Raw genomic sequence first — 20,959 nt, 5'->3', positions numbered from 1 at the left:
GCTTAGGAGCAGAATTCATGCCATCACAATACATGTGGCCCTGATGCCTAAAATACTCACCAGATTAGGGATTTTGTTATTGTATTTTCTGATAAAGCCTATGGATTAACAGTTAATACCAAGGCTTAACAGATACTCCCACTGTTAAAGTATAATTACATGATTACAAATTTGAGCAAGCACATGTTGTTGTGTTATATAACTTTCTTTTTAGTTTTTTTGTTTTGACCCACATTCTATGCTGCACAAAAACTTTGTTAACTGTTAAAGTATGACATCAGTGAAGGCTTGAGCCATAAACCAAAAGTTTGGAGGGACAAACTGTTACAGTTGGACATTCTGTTACAGTTGGAAAAATGTGAGCAGTGTAACAGTTGACTTCACTTGCCTCTTGGCAAAACTGAATACTCAGTGTTTTCAGTCATAGTTTAGCTCTAATGCTGTCATTCAATCTCAGTAGGAGACAGCAGTCTTTGCTGGCACAAGCAAGTGCCACTTACAACATTACAGGCTTTTAGGTTTGGGCGTCATCTATATTTTCATACCTTCATACCTTCTTGACATTTTACTGGGGTATACGGTATATGACGGTATTTGTGTAAAAAATATTAAATAATAATAATAACTATGGGTGCCCCAAGTGATCGCCCGCCGATTATCATCAGCCGATATTCAGTAAAACTACGCAATCGGGAGATTGGTAATAATGCTTTCTAGTTCCGCCTGGACACTTATATAAGCCGTACGCTGTTAGCAACATGCAGTAAGGTTAGCCCAACAAGCGCATTGCGGTGCTAGTCAGTCACACTATGGTGAGCGCAATTGCAGCGGCGGAGCTGAAAGACCTGCCTACTGGTTCCTGGTCAGCTTACAACAGCAACGGAGAGAGAGTTGTGTATAAGATGAGGACAGTGCGTTGGCTTTGCTTCACCATTGTAGTAAATGGAAACCTAACCAAAATGCTAAGGCTCATTCAACTGCATCACCACGATGTATTGACCGGGATGAGGATAAAACAAACCAAAGCCCAACTCCTTTTCCCTGCTAATCTTTAGACACAAACGTGGAGAAAATTATTACTGAAGTAGTTTGCGTTTAGACAACCCACTTTAGAGAGCAGCCGCCTGTATGACCATGATAGTCAGATGGTATAATTACATTGCATATTTCAGTTGTCCTTTTAGACTTACTATAGGCTAATGTTACTTGTTGCATTGCTCCTTAGGAGTTATTTGTACTGCTCTGTTGATTGAACGGACTAAGTAAAAGCATGTTAGTTGTGATTCTTTATTCATTATGTAGAGTTGCATGGTCGGTGTGTGTAGAAAATTTGAAGTATGGAGGGTACGGGGGCACCATCTTGTGGGGACTCGCTCTGTTTACCTGTGTCTGCATTTCATTTTTCCTTCTCCATCAGATATAAGCGTTTTTAAACAACTTCTATCCCTATCAATCGGCTAACCACGGCCACTTCTCTAAAGACACTAAACTGATATCAAAACTGAAATCATAACTCTGTGGCAAAAAACATCATCGGGCATCTCTAATAATTAGGGCTGTCAGCATTAACGCCTTAATCGCGATGCGGATGCGGATCATTTTTTTTAATCGTATTAATCGCATGCTGACATTTATGTTTACTTCACTCAGCTTTGCGTCGTGCCTAACAGGATACTATTTTGCCGTACTTCCTCGTAACACATCCTGCTGCTGCAGGAATAGCAACGCAGATTTCGGTGTCTCATTCTGGTGCCACTGATATGTCTGCTCTTCTCTCTGATGCTCTAAAACAGACGTTACAGGTAACAGAAACACCGCTGCACGTGATGCTAGTTAACACTATACTCAACAGCAGCTAACGTTAGCCTACCGCTAGCTAGTTAACACTATACTCGACAGCAGCTAACGTTAGCCTACCGCTAGCTAGTAGCCGGATTAAACACGGTTACAATGCTGACAGCGAACGCTAAACGGTGTAAAGTGTGACTGTGTTTTACTGTAGAGGATTCAACACCGGGATGTAACAATCTGCAGCTGCTGTTGTCGGAAAAACACAGACGGTGCGTTCAATGAAACTGGTAATTTACAGCCTCGTGGTGCATTCAAAGTTGTTGTTAAATGCCCTTTTCCCATCTGGTGGTTGCTTTTGTCATTCAACAGCAATTTACTAGTGAAATAAGTTATTGTTATAGTGATTACATTATTATTAAACATTTCATTTTGACCATATGGCCTTAGCAATAAACAAGCCTTTCTTTAATGTCACCAACTGTTGAGTACCCTTCTTTTTTTTTTACTTTCTTAAAAAGTATCGGTTCAGGCACCGGTACCGTTTTAAAAGTACCGCTTTAGCACCGGTATCCAAACCAAACAATACCCAACCCTAATATTAACTCTAGATTCAAATGTGTGACTAGATTCACACAGTTTTCTTTAGTTTACAATAAATAAATAAATAATAAACAAATACAAATCTTAAAGTCAAGTTCATAAAGTCACTTTCTTTGCCTTCATTTGATTCCTAATCAAGATCCACTGGTAAGAATTGCTTTCCATTGTTAATATGTACTTAAAAACAGTTCTGAAATGCAAAATAATAGAATTTTAATCATGTGATAAAACATGCGATTAATCACGATTAAGAAAATGTAATCGTTTGACAGCCCTACTAATAATAACGACCCCCCTCCCTACTAAGCGGTGAGTTTGCTACATTCCACAAGCTCTTTTTTTGTATAATAAACTTAAAATAACAAGAAAGGACAAACGGAAATATTAATAATAGTAGCTGTACATGTTAGGAAGCCGTACCAAAAGAATTTACATAGGACTTGTGCCATGGGGTTGGCTCTAAAGGTTGGATGTTCAGTTGCACCTAAACACTGTCTTGACAATATACTGTTTAGCAGTGTGGGGCAGTTTACTACCTCACAGAGGCTTGGGAATGGAATCACCCTCATCAGTGGTGATTCCCAGCCATAACCCATTGTATTAGACACATCTACACCCTACACTAGAACTAGTTTTCCTCTGCAGGGCTCATGATGCCTTTTACACACAAGCTATGCGCCTTAAATACTGGGCCAGCTGCCTTCTTTAGAACTCTCAGCAGCACAAAGAGTGAATGGACTGTTCCAGAGCTGAGTTGTAAACTTGTACAAAGCATAGTGAAAACAACACACTGCTGTGAGAAGAGGGTGGCGGATTGGATGCCAGGTTGGAGAGTTGTTAAACCACTTTACAGTGAAGAAGCTGATAACTAGTAACTAATTGTTTTTATTTATGACACTATGTCTTATGGTTTATTTACTTACATAACCTTTTAATTTCAGTTGTACTGATTTTAGGGATGTAAAGCATTTGAAGAATGAGTGTACAATGAGCGCCCGTATTCATTTGAGCCAGAGTATATGGACGAAGAGCGGACGAGGGGGGTGAGAGAGAGAGATAGAGAGAGCAACAAGTGGCGGAGTAGAGGCCAATAGGCATCCATGGTTTTGTGTTATCTAAAATATTTATAATAAAAACAATGGTTCATATTTGCTCATGTCTCACAGCCTACAAATCTATAAATGATCGGACAGAAATCAATGATTGTGAACTATAAAGTCTACTTGTGCTACATTGGGGGGTTAAGTAACACAACAGGACGTCACACAAATGGGCCATTTAAAGTGAAACTCCCACCACCACACAACCCGAATGGCGAATGGCCATTGAAAAACTCAGGAGCAGCACATCTCCCCTTATCATGCATCTGCCTAGACTCCCTCAATCTGTAGAGACAAACACACACAAATATTCATACATGAACAGGTGTGGTTATTTGTCTGGCAGAATATTCTCTGCCCCACCATCTTGGTGTGTGTCCACCTGTCACCGGTCAGTGTGAAAACAACAAGACAGCAAGTTGTAGCGTGAACTGTGCAGCTAGCTGATGACTTGTAGTGGGAACTTAGCTTAAGGCTCAGGTTTAAGATGTACAGAACCACCTGACAGTGCTGGTCTTCAGTCCATCTGGGCCTGTGGCTTTCCTTGCCTCGACCTTTCTCAGCCTCTTCCTCACCTGGTTGGCTGTTAGTGAGAGACTGAGGGCTGGAGTGGGGGGTGAGATGAGGGTGCAGTTCAGGAGATACTGGGGGGGGGGGTTGGGGGGCTTGAAAGGAGTAATGAGAGGAGAGTGCAGTTGGTCTGTATTCTGGTGGGTGGGGGAGAGAGTGGGGCCAGAATCAAATCTGTTACAAAATAAATTCATAAGTTCATTTGCACATCCCTGGTCTCCAGATTCTGGGCCCCTCCCACTGCTTTTGCCATGACCATTGATTTTATTCAGTCCTCTCTAGACCTCATTTGCCTTGTTTTGTTATAAGCTCTCTTCCATTTTATTCCTGTAGCTGTCGTAAGTTCCATTTGAACCTCCTTAACTCCTCTTTTCTCCGGATCTAAAAACCTTCATTTCATTCAACAACACTTTTAACTCAGCCAGGGTTTGTTATTGGAGAAACACAAATGTTAATGTAGTCCGTAATGCAGTGAGTCAGACTGTCTGTGACCCCATTTCCACCTAGTATTAAAATCAGTCCTGGGGATCACAAGTGGACAGCTCTGAGTACAGGTGGAAATGCCCCCATGATGCATTGAGGACACAATGAGATCTGATCACTCACACCACATTCACGTGTCCACATTCTTATAGCAGTGTGTACAGGTATGTGTCTTGGGCCACAGAGGGCCGCCTACTCAACTGTAAGCAGAACTACGTATTCGTTCGAAGTATTTCTCACAGAAACCACTGAGAGTGAAGAGTGTGTTTTGGATGTTATCATCAAACTGTCAGTGATGTGTCACTGGTTTTGTTCCTGTACTGCCTGCTCTTATATCCCTTATGTCTGGAGCTCTGTGCCATGCGGTTGCTTGGTAAAGTTAGCCGCTGGTATACAATGACCTTATTTTTAGTTTCATAAAACGTCCCGAATTCACAAACATGGATAGGATATTACTACAGACCTTCTTGCTCTTATGTTGCAACTTCTGCTGTTGTTATTTAGAAGCTGCTGAGCCTGAGTGGTCAAAGCAGCAGCTGTAAAACGGTGAAGGTTTCATTTCCTATTCTTCACAATAGAAGTCCCCTGTTATTTTGTTATTAAAAAGCTTTTATAATAAAGCAGCAAAATCAGGAAATGTTGGGTCTTCATCAGCAGTAACTTAACACATCTCCTATAAGAACATGAAATGGTAAAATATAGCAGATATCTGAAAATATAAACAAAAATCTGAACATATTACACTGACACATACCGCCGTCGAGCGAAGAAAAGTTATGTCCTTCAGCATACTGACAAAGACTGTAAGCAGCGCTTTTTCATTAGTCATTGCACGTTTCTGTAATAATGTATGATTCATGTTAAAGTAACAACAAAAACAATCTTTCATTGAAATATTAGGCTATCTATATTCACACGAAATGATGCCTCTGGACCCCTCTAGCTGGCTTGGCTACTCCATGTCCTTGTTCCATTAAGGGAGAGTTGTAAGGACTGCTGGCTGTGTTAAGCACATTACCCAAAGGAGAGCTGAATTAAAAATCAGCAATGCAGGGTCATTGTCTGCATTGAAGGGAACAGGCGTTCTCTATGTCTGAGGATTAGGCTCGCTGTCTGCTTGCCACCAGACATCTGGTCCTCTCATAGCACACTGTTTCACAGGATAGCACGCTGCAACATGACTGGAGAGAGCAGGGAGGTTTTACTGCACTGTAAGTAACTATTGACAACTTTCTGCCTCTGTATTTCTGAAACTGAAACTACAGTCACTCATTTTCCCCCTCCCTTTATTTGATTACAGTTGGTGGTTTTGATGATTCTGGAGTGTAATGCAGTGTAGAGAGGGTAGTATTTGAGGCCAACTGTCATGGCTTGTCAAATTGATTGGATCGGTTTGATCTTTTTCTGTAGTAATTATCTGTAAGTAATTTTTATTTGTATTCCTTATAATGAAACAAAAGTCAGAACCTACTTTTTGTGTAAAGAAAGGCTAAATTGGATGCCATGTGCTGTTTTGCATTGCATATTGTATTGTATCTACTGCATACCTTTATTCTCTCATTATAGTCAAATCTAACAACTGGTTTTGCACCACGTTTTGCTGAATTCATTTGCATATATAATAGCCTGTTTTCATTTGAAATACAAAAAGATAGAACTGTGAATGTTTTTGTGTTTGTTTTATGAAAACTACATCAGTATTTATTGTTGATGTAGTTTAATTAATTTCCTGTTTCTTAAAACCGAATGCATGACATCATTTGTGAATGATTGGGACATGACGCTGTATCTTTTGTGAATGCTAATGGCTTCTTTTTATCAAGATCTATTTAAATGTAAATGTGGCATGGCAAATCACTTGTTTTGGGTCTGGTTTTTTGGTAAAACATGGCTAGCCATTAAAAAAATGTAATGAATTGAATGCCAAACTAAGAGCCTCACTTGTGTCCAACAGATGCTTTGTGGTAGATGTTGTAGTGATGCAGCGACAGATGTTGAGTACAACGCTCCAGAAGATTCTAATGCATTGAACTGATATAGGAGTGATGCTAACATTCAGTCAAAGCAGACCGGAAACATGCAGAAAAATGTAACAGTCCAAAAGTTTGTGCTTTTTAAATTTATTTTCTGACTTACCCATGTTGATCTGCTGTGAAGCTTCAGGGATGGAAGCTTTGTCGTCACAGTAGTTTCTGTGTTGGTGTGTGTGTGTGTATGTGTGTGGGTACATAAAGGAATGGAATAGGAATGCCACTCTGAAGCTCTGTATAGACTGTATGTATAGAGTACAGTACATGAAAATATGTTGGGGCATTTTGCTGCAGACATTTACAGACTTTGAATTGTATTATTATTATATTATGGTTATCAATTTGTTCTGTGAAAATACTGTTAATGCAATAATGTCTGCCTCACCATCTGCAATAAACTCATAATTCTATATTGTCAACAAAGGTCCCTTTAAACAATCTGTAAAACTGCAATTCTATAGTAACTCAAATAAATCCCTTCCCCTCAAAGACAGGACAATACATTGGCTGCAATTACAGGGGCACTTAATAACTGTTGGTAATTTTTTTTGCATGACTGCTCATATAATGAGTAGAGAGTTTGTAATTTAATGCCGCAAAATAAGTTGTATTTATGTAGGGCTGGCAGTGTTTCCTTTCTTCCTGTTTGGCTGTTTACGCACCACAGATCAGGACCTTGAAAAAATGTAGTGTAATGGCTATAGCAAATGTGAGACTTAGTTCAAATGGGTTTTAGGAAAAAGGCCACAAAACCTTTGGTGTACTGGAGACACTCACAGAAGATCCCATTGTATGTGTGTTAGCTATGTGTGTAACGTGTGGCTACCTTTGGAATTTGATGGATGAGGCAAGCTGGAAAGTGATATAAAAAATATTTTGAGTATATGTCAATGAAACCATGATTACAGCTAGACTACGATGCCGTATTAGGGCCATTGTAGAAAAATAATTACAGAGAGAAAAAAACTCCAAGATTAAAGTGGTAAATTTACTAGAAATGGGATATTTGACATTGACATTGCCGTGAATTATGCTCCAACTGAGAGCTGTTTTCGGTAGTTTTTGCTACAATAGCTTGCAAGTGCAGGGAAGGGTTCTTTTTAACATGTCAATATCAACACTCGTGTTGTCTGGGGCCATTATTACTGTAAGGCCTTCCCTTTACACTGGTGACTGTCTTTACAGCCACCTGAAGGCAGCAGCTATCTGTTCTCCTCTGCATCTCTAACTGATGTCACTGTCAAGCCAATTACACACGGCAGATCCCTTGGTGACATTTTGTGCACCCAGCATCAGACTGTTGTAATATAACCACAGATCCCCCGTGCTTATGTGCACATAAAACATGTCTTTGATTAATTATTTTACATGCGGCGTGTTGGAGACTGAACACATTGAAAACAGTTAACCAAGCTCCACGAAATATTGCATATCGATTTAAACTTCTTGCTCTGCTTATACCTCCCTCAGCCAGGCCCCAGATAAGGAGATTGCTGGTTACATCTACGGGCAATTCAAATGGGATTTGTGGTACAGCAGGACATACAATACAATACAATGCCGTGAGAGCAGAGAAGTTTCAATGAATTATTGTAGCAGTAAATGTACAGTAGAAATTGCAGTTTGTTGACAAATAAATGCTTCAGCTCCCCCAGACCAACAGCAGCTCCCCGTGTCTTGTTTACCGGCTGCTGAGTGAAATGATGGGGGTTAGCCTGATATCGATTCCGGTCCTGGAGACAAAAAGTGTCTACCCTGTGCTTTTGACCAGTCGGTTCTGACCACGCGAGGGGCTGACTGATTGGGACTCAGAGATGCTTTGATACTTTGAAATGTTACAGATCTTTCATGTTATTATGAGAAGTGTAAAAATATCAGTTAATTAGTAAACTGCAGCGGGTCAAATTAGACTGTGACTCCCCTCAACCCAGTCTTGTGCTCTCATTGGCTGGAGCTCCCCAACATGTCCACATATTTAGCCTGCTAGATATCTGGAATGCGTCTGCGATAGGCTTGGGCGATCTCTAATATTTTCAAATCATCCAATTGTGGTTACTTGAGATCGCCGATAGGCAATTTGATCACCAGTCTGACAGGTTACATTGAACACGTTATTGGACATAACATATTATGAATATGCGGAGCAGCTTTCACTTTCATCAATGAAACTGGCTCGGCTGTCTGCCAGCTGCTTGGCTGACATGCTGTCATGCTTCTGTTGATAGCGTCTTGCTTCGGTAGCTCGACGCAGTTATTTTTGTCATATTCTTCATTATAGTGGCTAATTATCCACTTTAGGTTTAAATGTAAACCTAACGTTACACTAGTTCACTCAAGCACTCATAGCGATCTCCTTTTCCTCCTACTTTAGTTTAGCAGTTAGCCGTGGCTTCTCTCACTCACCAGCTCTCTGTTGATCTGCATGTCAAATGAAAGATCAGCTATTATACTACTTTTCTGGTCTTAGTTTTTGATTCAGGACTCTATAGAGCAGCCTGACATGATTCACTATGTAGATTGTCGGGAAACTCTTACCGTTCTGCAGCTTGGTTTAGGTTCCTCCTCCCCCTAACCCCCCCACCAGCCAAGCCCACTCCGTTGTGATTGGTAATTTTCCGGGAAGACCTCCAAAGGGGACGGCTCGGAGAGTGCAGCAGCATGACCACGTAGGGAAGTCCATTCCATTGACGTACAAATCCAGGAAATTAAAAGAGCCCACTGAGAGCCAATGAGATCCGAGCATTCAGAGCCGGGCAGAGCTAACCCAAGCTGCCTGCAGGGCTCACGTCTAAATGCATTTATCTCATTATTTGACACTTTGGTATCGTTTAACATGACTATACAACATTATAACATTGATAGGTCAGAAAAGACGAAAAAGCATAATATGTGCTCTTAAGCTATTCCTCTACTTCCTATTGTGATAATTGTACATGTAATGACTGTAGTTTATTTGTCGTGTTGGAGGTGAAGCTCTGCACCAGAGAAAGTCGATCATTAATGTTAGCTACTGTATCCTAGCCCCCAGTAATGTTAATTGGTGCGGGCTGACCTAATGTAGCTCCCGTCCCCTGGCAGCAGCCGGGGAGGCTGGGTGACTGTCTGAAAGAAGCACAGCCCATCAGGTGTCAGATAAATGGAAAAGAGACGGCAAACTGCTTTGTAATTAACGTTAGTGATGTAAATATCACTCGGGCTGATTATCTGGGCTCAGCGGGCATACGTACCGCTCCACCAGAATATAAACAGTAGGACGCAGATTCTAGATATAGTTCTGATAGGAAGTTAAAATCGCTTTAACATATGCGTAGGAAACACCAATCACCAATCATTCCTTCAGTCGTCGTACGATCTGATTGCCAATCGGCACAAGCCTAGTCTTCTTTTTTAACCACTGGAACAGCAGTTTATCTGTAATTGTTTTTACATGTGTGCATATATAGCTACCATTTGCATAAGAACATTGGCTGCTTTCACAAACATTGTTCTTACAAGCAAACTTGAATATGCACATTGTTATGGTATGTGATTTTACATACATTGTCTAACCTTGTTGGTAGATCCAGCCATCCATCTCAGATCCATCATTTATACAAAGTATGTATTGTACAGTTGTATCCGCATCAAACGACTTTCTTTAATTGATGAGACAGAGTTTACTGTGTTGTCTGTGGAGAAATTAACCTGCACCTGAGTCACGTAATATCTTTATTTTCACAGATATCCAGGAGTTCTATGAAGTGACGCTGCTAAACACACAGAAGAGCTGTGAGCAAAAGCTGGAGGAGGTCAACCACATGGCGGACAAGTGGGAGAAGAGTGTTTCTATACAAAACTCTGAGCTTGCACACTCTGTCTGTCCAGTGGAGGAGGTGAGTCTCTGATAGTGTATCAGCCCGGCAAAACCTTAGACAAACCTGGACTGAAGAGTACGCTGAATGACTAGGTTCTCTACTAAAGCCATTCAAAAAGTGTAAAAGTAAAGCAGGTGTAGAAGCATCAGCAGTATCAGCAGCAAATCACGAATCAGCAGACATGCTAAATATGAGGCTCTAAGCCTTTAAATAAAGTCACTGTAGGGAGATGTGCTGTTTGTGGTGAGCTGTCAGCTGAACAAAAAAATGTGATGCTTGACATAGAGTCAGAAGTAGTTTTTTAAATCACAGGCTCATCAGTCATGAAGATATACTGTACGTACATGAAGAATCCGTTGTATATTAACCCCATGATTTTATTACTTGTATAATGTATTTTGGTACTCTGGAGTAAGCTTACCAAAGTTTAATAAAATTGACAGAAAAAAAAGTTACAGTACAAACCGGCAGAGATGAAAAGAGTACTATAATATTGTACTCAAATAAAAGTACTGTTACTTTGAAGAAATGTTACTCAAGTAAAAGTGTGTGAACCAACTCAAATAAAAAGTAGGTCAGTCAAAATGTACTATGTAGTATGTGTAGTATCCCATGTTTTCGCAGGTTCACCCACACTAGAGACTAAAAGTCAGGATATCTTGCCCTCTCCTGTTTTGATTTTGACCATTCCTATTGTAACTAACAGACGTTTTAGTGGTACTATAACCGCCAAGAGCGCCTGGATCCTTTAGTTTGGCTGATGGGCCATTAACAAGTAGGGTTGGGTACCGAAACCCGGTTCCACTATGGAACCGGTTCCTACGCAAACGGTAGTATTCGGACCGGATTAGAACGCAAATTTCGCTTCCGACTGAAATATGTTCCCTCTGTCGCTCCGGTCAGCGGCAGACTCTTTTTTCTTTCTTCCTTTTCTGCCGAGTGGCGCACGTGCCCGCGCAAAAAGGAAAAAGGCTCAGGATGCTGCCAATGTTGGTATAATATGAAAATGGCTGGTGGATTTAAGACAAAAAGTATGTGATCAAGATCAAGGTGTGTCAGTGGCTTGTTGATCTTTACATTGTTAGTTCATTTCCTATCCTGGCCTGGGACACATTCATACGGTTTAATAAAGTACTTACTGGACTTTAACTTATCATTGCACTTACAATAACGAGCGTAGCTGTCCTCAATTTAGGTCATCCTGTACGTCTCATCTGCGGTTTTTCCTGCATCCACCGTGTGTGATTGTGTGTGATTGTGTGTGTGTGTGTGTGTGTGTGTGTGTGTGTGTGTGTGTGTGTGTGTGTGTGTGTGTGTCAGTCACGGGGGGAACTCAGCAGCCCCGCCTGCTGCAGAGATCAGACAGGATGTAAACAGCAGCAACTTTCAGTGACTTTAGAGTGAAAAAAATGTTACAGCGTACATTGATGTTAAAATATTTACAGGTTGGCAGGACGGTCTGAAATGTTCTGCACGGTCTTTCGTTGTACGTTTTGTTGGTAAATGTGAGATGTTTGAGTCACACACGTGAAGAGAACGGTCTCTGAAACAAGGAAATTAATTTGACCCGTTCTCACTCTCGCTTGGTCAGTGGCCAAATGCGATAGGGGGCCCCGGCTGTCAATCAATATCTTCCAGTCATGTGGGCCCCTGATTGGTCCGGGCCCGTAAGCACCACTTACCCTGCTTACCGATGGTTACGCGTCTGCCTCCCTGTGTGTACAGGCCTCTTGGACACCATCTGAGAGAGGTTTCTCCTGTGCAGGACATGCCATAAGTCAGGAGAGGTGTAGTATCTCGCCAGAGAAGGCAAATATGGTAATTTTTCTGCAAAAGAACTGCTAAAGTTTGAAGCTGGTTGGCATACCAACTCAACAACATTTATTTTGTTGTTACTTGTTAATAGTGTATGTTATTTGTTAAATAATTGTAGTTATGTGTTAGGTGACTTAGGTTTACTTATTATATATTTAAGTACTTTAAAATGTTAATATATTGCTCAATTTAAATAATTTTCAATTTAAAAAAAACTCCATTAAAAAAAAAGCCTTTCTTTTATGTCATTTTTCAGTTTTTCAAGAATCGGTTAGGAATCGGAATTGTTTTAAAAGTACCGGTTTGGCATTGAAATTGTAAAAATCCAAACGGTACCCAACGCTATTAACAAGTCATCCCTCTTCATCTCAATAGCACTGCATTAATCTCTATAGCAGCAAGAACACACACAGCTCCCACACACTATAAACAGCCAGATAGTCTATCAAACAGCTTGAACCCACGCAAAACTGGTAAACTCTTAGCAGTGTAAAATGAGCTATTTTAGAAAAAATATGTTCATGCTGCCACCCGATGCAGTAATAGTCCTGCCAGTTGCACTGTGTTGTTCAGTTCAGTTCAGTACACACAATGTCTCGGAGGTTACTGTTGGCAACACCCGCAAAATACTAAATGTGTTTTTCAACACGGAGGAGGCCAATAGGGAATGCAGTATCAAGATGGTTTTCGGGTTTGGCTCCTTGCACCCCAGGGCTGAGTCAGTTAATAGGACAGCTGTACAGCTAACCGAGCTAACTTTGGCAGCTAACTGCAGTGAGCAGCAGTTAGCAGTTACATTAGCAACAAGTAGCCTGAGCTATTTGTCCAAAACTCAGTAAATCTCCTTGGTTCTGTATTCCCTGTCGTCAAGCTGGCCTTAAAACATTTTATGACAAGTGCAAATTGTTTCTTTCTACTTAAGGATAAGGAAAATAATCATGACACAATTATAATTGTCTCATGACAGCCAGTGTCAGAACCAACAACTTATGACAGTTTAGTGTAATGTTAACACATAAAGCTAAATAGTTTCTTTACGTTTGATAATTAGGCCTGCTGTTGTATGTTGTATTATCTTGCTACTGTCAAGTTGTCATAACAAACATATCAAACAATGCTAACTTTGCATTAAAAGTGTCACAATTTACTAAATGACACTTAATGACAACAGTCAAACATTCATAAAGACATGTTATGTTATGGTTATGATGTTGTCATGTCAGTCTTATGCACATCCCTTCAAATAGTGTTTCCACAGACAGAGATCCCTGCTTTACAGTTAGATGTACAGTGTATGTGTGATTGCTGGAGTGTAATGTCGTATTTAATATCTCCAGATTAATACAGTGTAGAGAAGCGGAGAAATGCGCCTTTTAACAAAGTCCTTCTTGTAATTGTAGGCCATTCAGAAGCTTTTTAATCCATCATGAAATTACAATGTCTTTGTAAAATAAATAAATCATTTTGAATCCAAAAATCATGTTTTTCCGCTTTGCTCCGCGGCCGCTTTGCACAATATTTCCAGAACGATAAATCCACAAATGAACGGCTATTTAGTCATCTTTTTCATGAAAACCGAGGTAAAACCGCTAGCCTGCAGCCATCTTTCCTGATGACGTCTTGACTGACAGTTAGGGCTGCTCGATTATGGAAAAAAATATAATCACGATTATGTCGGTCAATATTGAAATCACGATAATTTAACACGATTACTCGTTGACTTCTGGAAAGATGTTGCAATTATTGAACTTAAAAAAACTGGAAAAAGTTAAATAAATCAACAGTAAAAAAAACACGTACAAATGTGAACTTTGCCTTAATACTTTGCCTATTTAAACTTTATTTTTTCATTCAGAACACAAGAGAAAATAAAAGTTAACTTGCAAAACGTAATAAGCTAAATAATTCTTTTTCTCGATTATTCTGTTTTTGTGATGATTGGGAGCCAAAATCATAATCACGATTACATTTTGATTAATTGCACAGCCCTACTGACAACCAATCACATCAAGGGCCCTTTTTTAACAATCTGAAACCCAAGTATCAAACGCCAAACGCAAGTAACTTTGTGGGCGGATCTCGGGCGCTGTTGCTATTATACCGGCGGGATAAATGACTCTTGTGCCTGACGCAAATCTAAAATGGGTTGGTCTGAAGTAGCTACATTACTCATAGGTGTGGTTTGGGCGTAACGTGCAATAAACCAATCAGAGCGTTATCTCACTCCCTTTAAAAGTAGGTGTGCTTGTTCCATGGCGGATTGCTGTTATAATGGTAGATTTGCTAGGTGCACGCTCTTAATACATCCATGGGCGCACGCCAGGAGCAGTTCACAGCCGAGGAGACCGACGTTTGCTATTGATTTTTCTTTTTGACAAAATGTAAATAAAGAAATGTACGGTGGCCCTGAAGTGCAAATCACAACAGCAAATAGAAAAACGCAACAGCAAATCATAAAACACAACGGCAAATAGGAAAACAGAACGGCAAATATGAAAACACGACAGCAAATGGGAAAACACGACAGCAAATGGGAAAACACGATAGCAAATAGGAAAACACGACAGCAAATAAGAAAACAAAATGGCATTAACTTCTACCAGAAAAGGTAGGGCCTATCTAGCAGAGAACGGAGCCTCCTGATTGGACAGACGGACTGTCTCTCTGTTAAAAGTAGGCGCTTTTCCATGTTTCACCTTTCCTTCCTGTTAAAAGACAGACAGTCCGTCTGTCCAATCAGGAGGGTCCGTCCTCTACTAGATAGGCCCTACCTTTTCCGGTAGAAGTTAATGCTGTCGTGTTTTCCTATTTTCTGTCGTGTTTTCCCATTTGCTGTTGTGTTTTATGATTTGTTGAAGTGTTTTCATATTTGCTGTCGTGTTTTCATATTTGCTGTCGTGTTTTCCTATTTGCCGTCATGTTTTCCTATTTGCCGTTGTGTTTTATGATTTGCTGTTGCGTTTTTCTATTTGCTGTTGTGATTTGCACTTCAGGGCCACTGTAGAAATGTCACAAAAACATACTTTCCGATGTTTTGGGCTCACTCTTACTGAATCACGAGGTTATGAATGCATTGTGATATTTTTGCAATGTAGTCGAACATTAGACCGAGATGACCTCACTATAGACGATGCAGCTCTTCTGTCTCTCCTCTCCCGTGCTGCTGCTGGGGCATTTGGGTTAAGTGGCATCAGCACATGCAGTTCAACATCACATCTCCTTAAGTCCTCTAATATTTCCTCATTTATGTCATCAACACATTCATGATTCATGGAAATGTACATATTTTTCATATTTTTCCTTGTATTTATGTATGGTTTGCAAAAATGGGAACTGCTGGGTCCGTGAGATGAGAGAAGCAAAGTGTATGCGTGGTGTGCACACTCTACATTATGGCCAAGCATGCGCCCTTAAAATAGCATCTGATATTTGATAGAGTAGAATGGAATTATTATTATTATTTGGTTTGGGTCCTGTTTTTACTTCTTGGGTTAAACTATTGTATGCATGCCCTTCTGCCTCAGTATTAACCAACAGCCATTACTCGAGTAGTTTTGATTTGCATCGTGGGACCCGGCAGGGTTGTCCTTTGAGCCCACTCCTTTTTTGCTAATGCAATTGAACCACTTGCAATTGCCATTCGCAGTAACGAACGGATACGGGGAATATGGAGAGGGGGAATCGAACATAAGGCATTATTATACGCTGATGACTTACTTTTGCTTGTCTCAAAGCCAGCCACCTCCCTACCGGAGGCACTTTCTGTGCGGCGGTCTTTAGTCAGTTCTCAGGCCATAAACTGAACTTGAGTAAGAGCGAACTCTTTCCGATTAATACAGAAGCTCTTAAACTTAATTATACAGCTCTTCCATTCAAAGTGGCGACAGATCATCTGAGTTATCTTGGGGTATGTTTTACCAGAAATTTTAAAAACCTATTTAGATCGAATTTCCTCAAATTATTGGATCAGGCAAAGCAAATATTATCGAAGTGGTCTCCTCTGTCTTTTTCTCTTATAGGTAGAACAAATTCAATTAAAATGGCATTACTCCCAAAGTTCCTATATCTTTTCCAATGTCTCCCCATTTTTCTCCCCAAGTCCTTTTTCAGGCCCTGGACTCTTTAATGATAAATTATATTTGGAATGGTAAACACTCTCGGTTACGGAAAGCTTTTCTTCAAAGACCCAAACAAACAGGTGGAATGTCCCTGCCTAATTTCCAATACTATTACTGGGCTGCTAACATTCGCTCTTTAGTGTATTGGGGGCATTTTCACCTTGACGACTCAGCCCCAGTCTGGGTAACAATGGAGTCCAGCGCTATTAGCCCTTTGTCTCTATATGCCCTCTTAAGTGCCGCACTCCCACTCTCTTCTGCTATTCCCAACAGTAATCCTGTGGTTAAGCACTCCCTTCGAATCTGGACCCAATTTAGGAAGAATTTTGGTCTGCAGACTTTTTCACTTCTCAGCCCAATTGCAGCTAATCATTTGTTTGCTCCCTCGATGGTGGACGGTGCATTTAAGAGCTGGCATAAAAAAGGCTTAATCTGCATAGGCAATTTATTTATTAATGATCTATTTGTTAGCTTTTCTCAATTGACGAATAACTCATAAAGACAGATTTTTTTCAGATTTCTACAGATCAGGCATTATATACAGAAGTTAATTCCCCAGTTCCCTAATAAACCCCCAGCCAATCCTGTCGATATGTTTCTTTCTGTTAACCCCACATTAAAAGGCACAATTTCGGTCTTTTATAACCTTATTTCGAAGTTGCATAGTCCCTCTTTAACTGCTATAAGAACCATGTGGGAACAGGATCTGGGTTCTGCCTTCACAGATCGCATGTGGGATTCAGTCCTGAATCGGATACACTCTATCTCCATGTGCGCCCGACATGCTCTTGTGCAATTTAAAGTAGTACATCGTCTCCACATATCTAAAACCAAACTAGCTCATATGTTCCCTGTCGTCGACCTGACCTGTGATAGTTGCAAGAGCGCACCTGCATCACTCTTTCACATGTTCTGGTTGTGTCCCACCCTAACTGATTTCTGGACATCAGTTTTTTAAACAATTTCTGAAGTACTTCACCATCAGATTGAGCCGAACCCTTTTACTGCCTTTTTTGGCATTGCTCCCAATTTGGACTTGCCTAAGGTGAAGCTGAAGGTATTGGCCTTCTCCTCCTTACTGGCTCGTAGGATTATCTTACTCAAGTGGAAAGACCCTGTTCCTCCTTCCCACTCACATTGGATTAGAGACAGTATGTCCTGTATGAATTTAGAGAAAATACGTTACACTACCCAGGGATCTGAGGATAAATTTTACAAAATATGGCGCCTTTTTTCTTTAATTTATTTATTTAAAAAAAAAAAAGTGTGTTAAGGTGTGTGTTTAATTTTTTTTTGTCATTCTGTACCTTCTCAACCTTTATGTTTTATGTATTATAATTTATTATTATATTATTATTATGTGTTTTAAATTATCTCTTGTAGTAATCCTTAATACAGGTGTATTTGTAATTGGTTGGGAGGGTGGGGTATGGGGGGGTATGTTCTGGTTAAAAAAGGGAAAATATGTATATCCCATCGTACAGTAATTGTTTTTTGCAATTCTGTCATTCATTAAAAAAAAAACCTTGAAAAAAAAAAAAAATAGCATCTGAATAACGCGCCACTGACTTTAGACTAGGTTTTTCCTGGTCTGTGGGGGAATTGTTTTCTGAAACTGCAAAATAGCACTAGGGAACATTTGCGCCGGAACACGCCTCCTCTTTTCGCTGAACCTCCCCCTAATTTACCGACGTGAGTCTGTGGAGGGAAAAGTCCGCTGTGTGTCAGGTGCAAAATAGGAATGATACAAAGTAAATTGTAAATTGGGTGCAAGATAGGGCCCTTAGTCATATTAGGGGAGCGCTTATTCAGCCATTAGATATACTGTTTTACTGTGTATGTGTATTACATGCTGCTAGCAGGCAGACAGAGAGAGGCCAGGACCCCTGGAGGTTGAAACAAGTGTGAAAAATGAATTGGAGATAACACAACTAACTGTTTAGATAAAAGCCTATGGACGTTTCTGGGAAACAATCTAAATAGTTTTAAATTTGTGTTAGTTCAGTGTATATTTCTTTTCCCTCTGATTTCCAAGACGTGGGAGAACATGTTTCAAAAGCCAAAAGTCTTCTTTATTATTGATCTCTGTGTGATTTCAATACATTTCTGTGAGATTCAATTTCCGTTTAGTCTTTTCTTTTGTCTTCGTAGTCAGATAATTTATACATTCACGTGACATAACTGCAGCATACATATCCTGATAGCCCAGGTTTTCCTGAAAAAAAATGATGTCCATAACTTGATTGTGCATAACAGGGTTGAGGTTATACAAGAAGACCAGGCGACCCAAAGATTCAGTAAAAAGATGAATGTGTGGAAGAGTGGAAGCATCCTCAATATGACAGCCATCAGATTCACAGTGTGTAGAATATATTCACTACACACCTAAAGTGCCCTGGTACCTGTGTCTTTTTGTGATATTACTAAACTGAATGCTCTAACTGTTGTTACAGAACCTGGCTAGGGTGAAGGGTGTGCTTGAATGTGCCTGTGAACCAGTCAGTACCTTTTGATTGTGTCCCATAAACTTGAAATAGGCCATAACAATTCCTGGTATGATGTAGCTTTGGTTTTTGCTGGTTGAAGGAGACCGTTGGCCAGTGTGAGTATAGATCTGGTGGTAGCATGTTCGACTTGGAATGAGACCAACCAGTTTGGTAATCCACTAGTAATCCTATTAGTCTACACAGTCAAACCTTGTGCGTCATACCTGCCTTTAATAAAACATGAGGGACATGAATATACATTTCCAAACAGATCATGTAGTCTTCATAGCTTTCCATATAGCCCGTCTGTAACAGCAGGGGATAGGGATAAGTGAAGGGGATTACGAGTCCTTGGAGACTGATGACCCCAACATAAGGTCATCAGTACACTGCTGTTATATCCCCTGTTCTGTTACAACAAACAGCCCTTTAAAGATTAGGCAAATGTCCTCTCAAATAATGAGATGGCAGATGTCCCCTTCCAAATTAATTATCAGGGTCCATAGGGTTATTCAAATGTATAAAGAACTACTAAATACCTTAGTTCAGTAAAGCAAAATACTATTAACACTTAATACTACTAATAATATTTTCAGGACTTGTAACATGTGCAATAACTTATCAGTAAGTACACTGATAAAAATATTGAGCCTGATCTACTTAAAAAAGGTAAAGTCAACTTTTTGCATCAGATTATTATGTAAATAAATCAAGGCTAATCTTTGTATAGGCATAGGTATAGTATTAGGTGTGTGTGTGTGTGTGTGTGTGTGTGTATATATATATATATATATATATAGTATTTGGAAGTGAAGTAAAGTCAACATTAATTTATCAAGTAATGTCAACTTACTTTTTCAAGTAAAGTCAACTTAGTTTTGTAAATGACTGAACTTGCAAAGTTAAGTAGACTTTACTTACTAAATTAAGTTGATTATACTTACTAAATTAAGTAGACTATACTTCGAAAACTCATTTCTTATATTCAAGAAATTAAGTAGCCTATGCAAAGACTAGCCTTGCTTTATCTACATAATAATCTGATGCAAAAAGTTGCCTTACCTTTTTAAAGTAGATCAGGCTTAATATTTTGTATCATGCTTGGTCTACTTAAAAAGTTTATTATGTGTCATCTATGTGTTAGAAATGACAATCCTTATCACATGTCAAGATATGCTGCCAAGGAGCCAAGTGTTTACCATACTGATAAAAAGACAGGAGCTGCAACGATTAGTTGATTGATCAATTAGTTGCTAACAATTAAATTAATCATCAACAATTAGGATATTTGTTTTTCATTTTTCAAGTAGAAAAATCCCAGATTCTCTGATGTGAATGTTTTAAATTGCGAACTGCTGATCAGGACAAAACAAGACATTTTATGTTGCGTCTTGGGCTTTGGGAAAGAGTGAGTGATTGATTTTTAACCATTGTCTTACATTGTATGGACCAAACTACAAATCGATTTATCAAGAAAATCGACAGATTAAACCATTGGTTGCAGCCCCAACATTGGATACTATAAACAACACCCACATGAGTCAAACAATCTCAGGTATAATTATGCTTCTTAACCCAAAACAAGACTTGGTCGTTTCAAATAAACAAATTTATTTGACAATAAAATAAGAACCCCATTCCACAGAGTCATGAACGCTGAAGGGATCAGTGCCGTCAGCACAGGACATGCTATCAGAACCCCACTGACAGGCTTTCTTAGAGGTTAGAACACCATAGCAAAATTAAATCCTAGCTTTTAAACGGCTACATTCAAATCCACAGCTCCATTCAGATATATTGATGAGGCAAAAAAACACACCAAAATCCAGCAGCTTTCAAAATTAAAAACTGTAGTGAAGAAATGTACAGTTCTACATGGTTTCTTTGCCTCTTGTGGCAGTACATGAAAAACTGCTTGAAAAATAGAGTTCAGGTTACTTTAAATGCTTTACTTCAGCTGGAGCTGAATTATGTGTGCCATTTAAAGTGCAAAGAACAAATAAAATTCACAATACATAAACAGTTGTGCTCATAAGTTTATGAACCCATGCTAAAGTTGACTTTGAAGATCCCCTTCACCATACCTAGAGATTGCCATGGTTGTATTTCAGT

At 39.7% G+C, this 20,959-nt stretch overlaps 1 protein-coding gene across 7 annotated transcripts in view; it reads left to right on the top strand.

Moving 5' to 3' along the window:
* The window catches only part of dlg2 (discs, large homolog 2 (Drosophila)), a 240,286-nt gene that overhangs the window by 21,498 nt on the left and 197,829 nt on the right, over positions 1-20,959 (top strand). For all 7 annotated transcript variants that reach the window (XM_078266799.1, XM_078266800.1, XM_078266798.1 and 4 more), the window contains exon 3: positions 10,295-10,446. In XM_078266799.1, coding sequence (XP_078122925.1) covers positions 10,295-10,446 — 152 coding nt within the window. The remainder of the gene's footprint in view (positions 1-10,294; positions 10,447-20,959) is intronic.

This window comes from Sander vitreus, chromosome 13, assembly GCF_031162955.1.
Source record: "Sander vitreus isolate 19-12246 chromosome 13, sanVit1, whole genome shotgun sequence".
Lineage (NCBI taxonomy): Eukaryota > Metazoa > Chordata > Actinopteri > Perciformes > Percidae > Sander > Sander vitreus.
The sequence above is the reverse complement of the archived record's forward strand: the minus strand, read 5'-3'. Positions and strand labels throughout refer to the sequence as shown.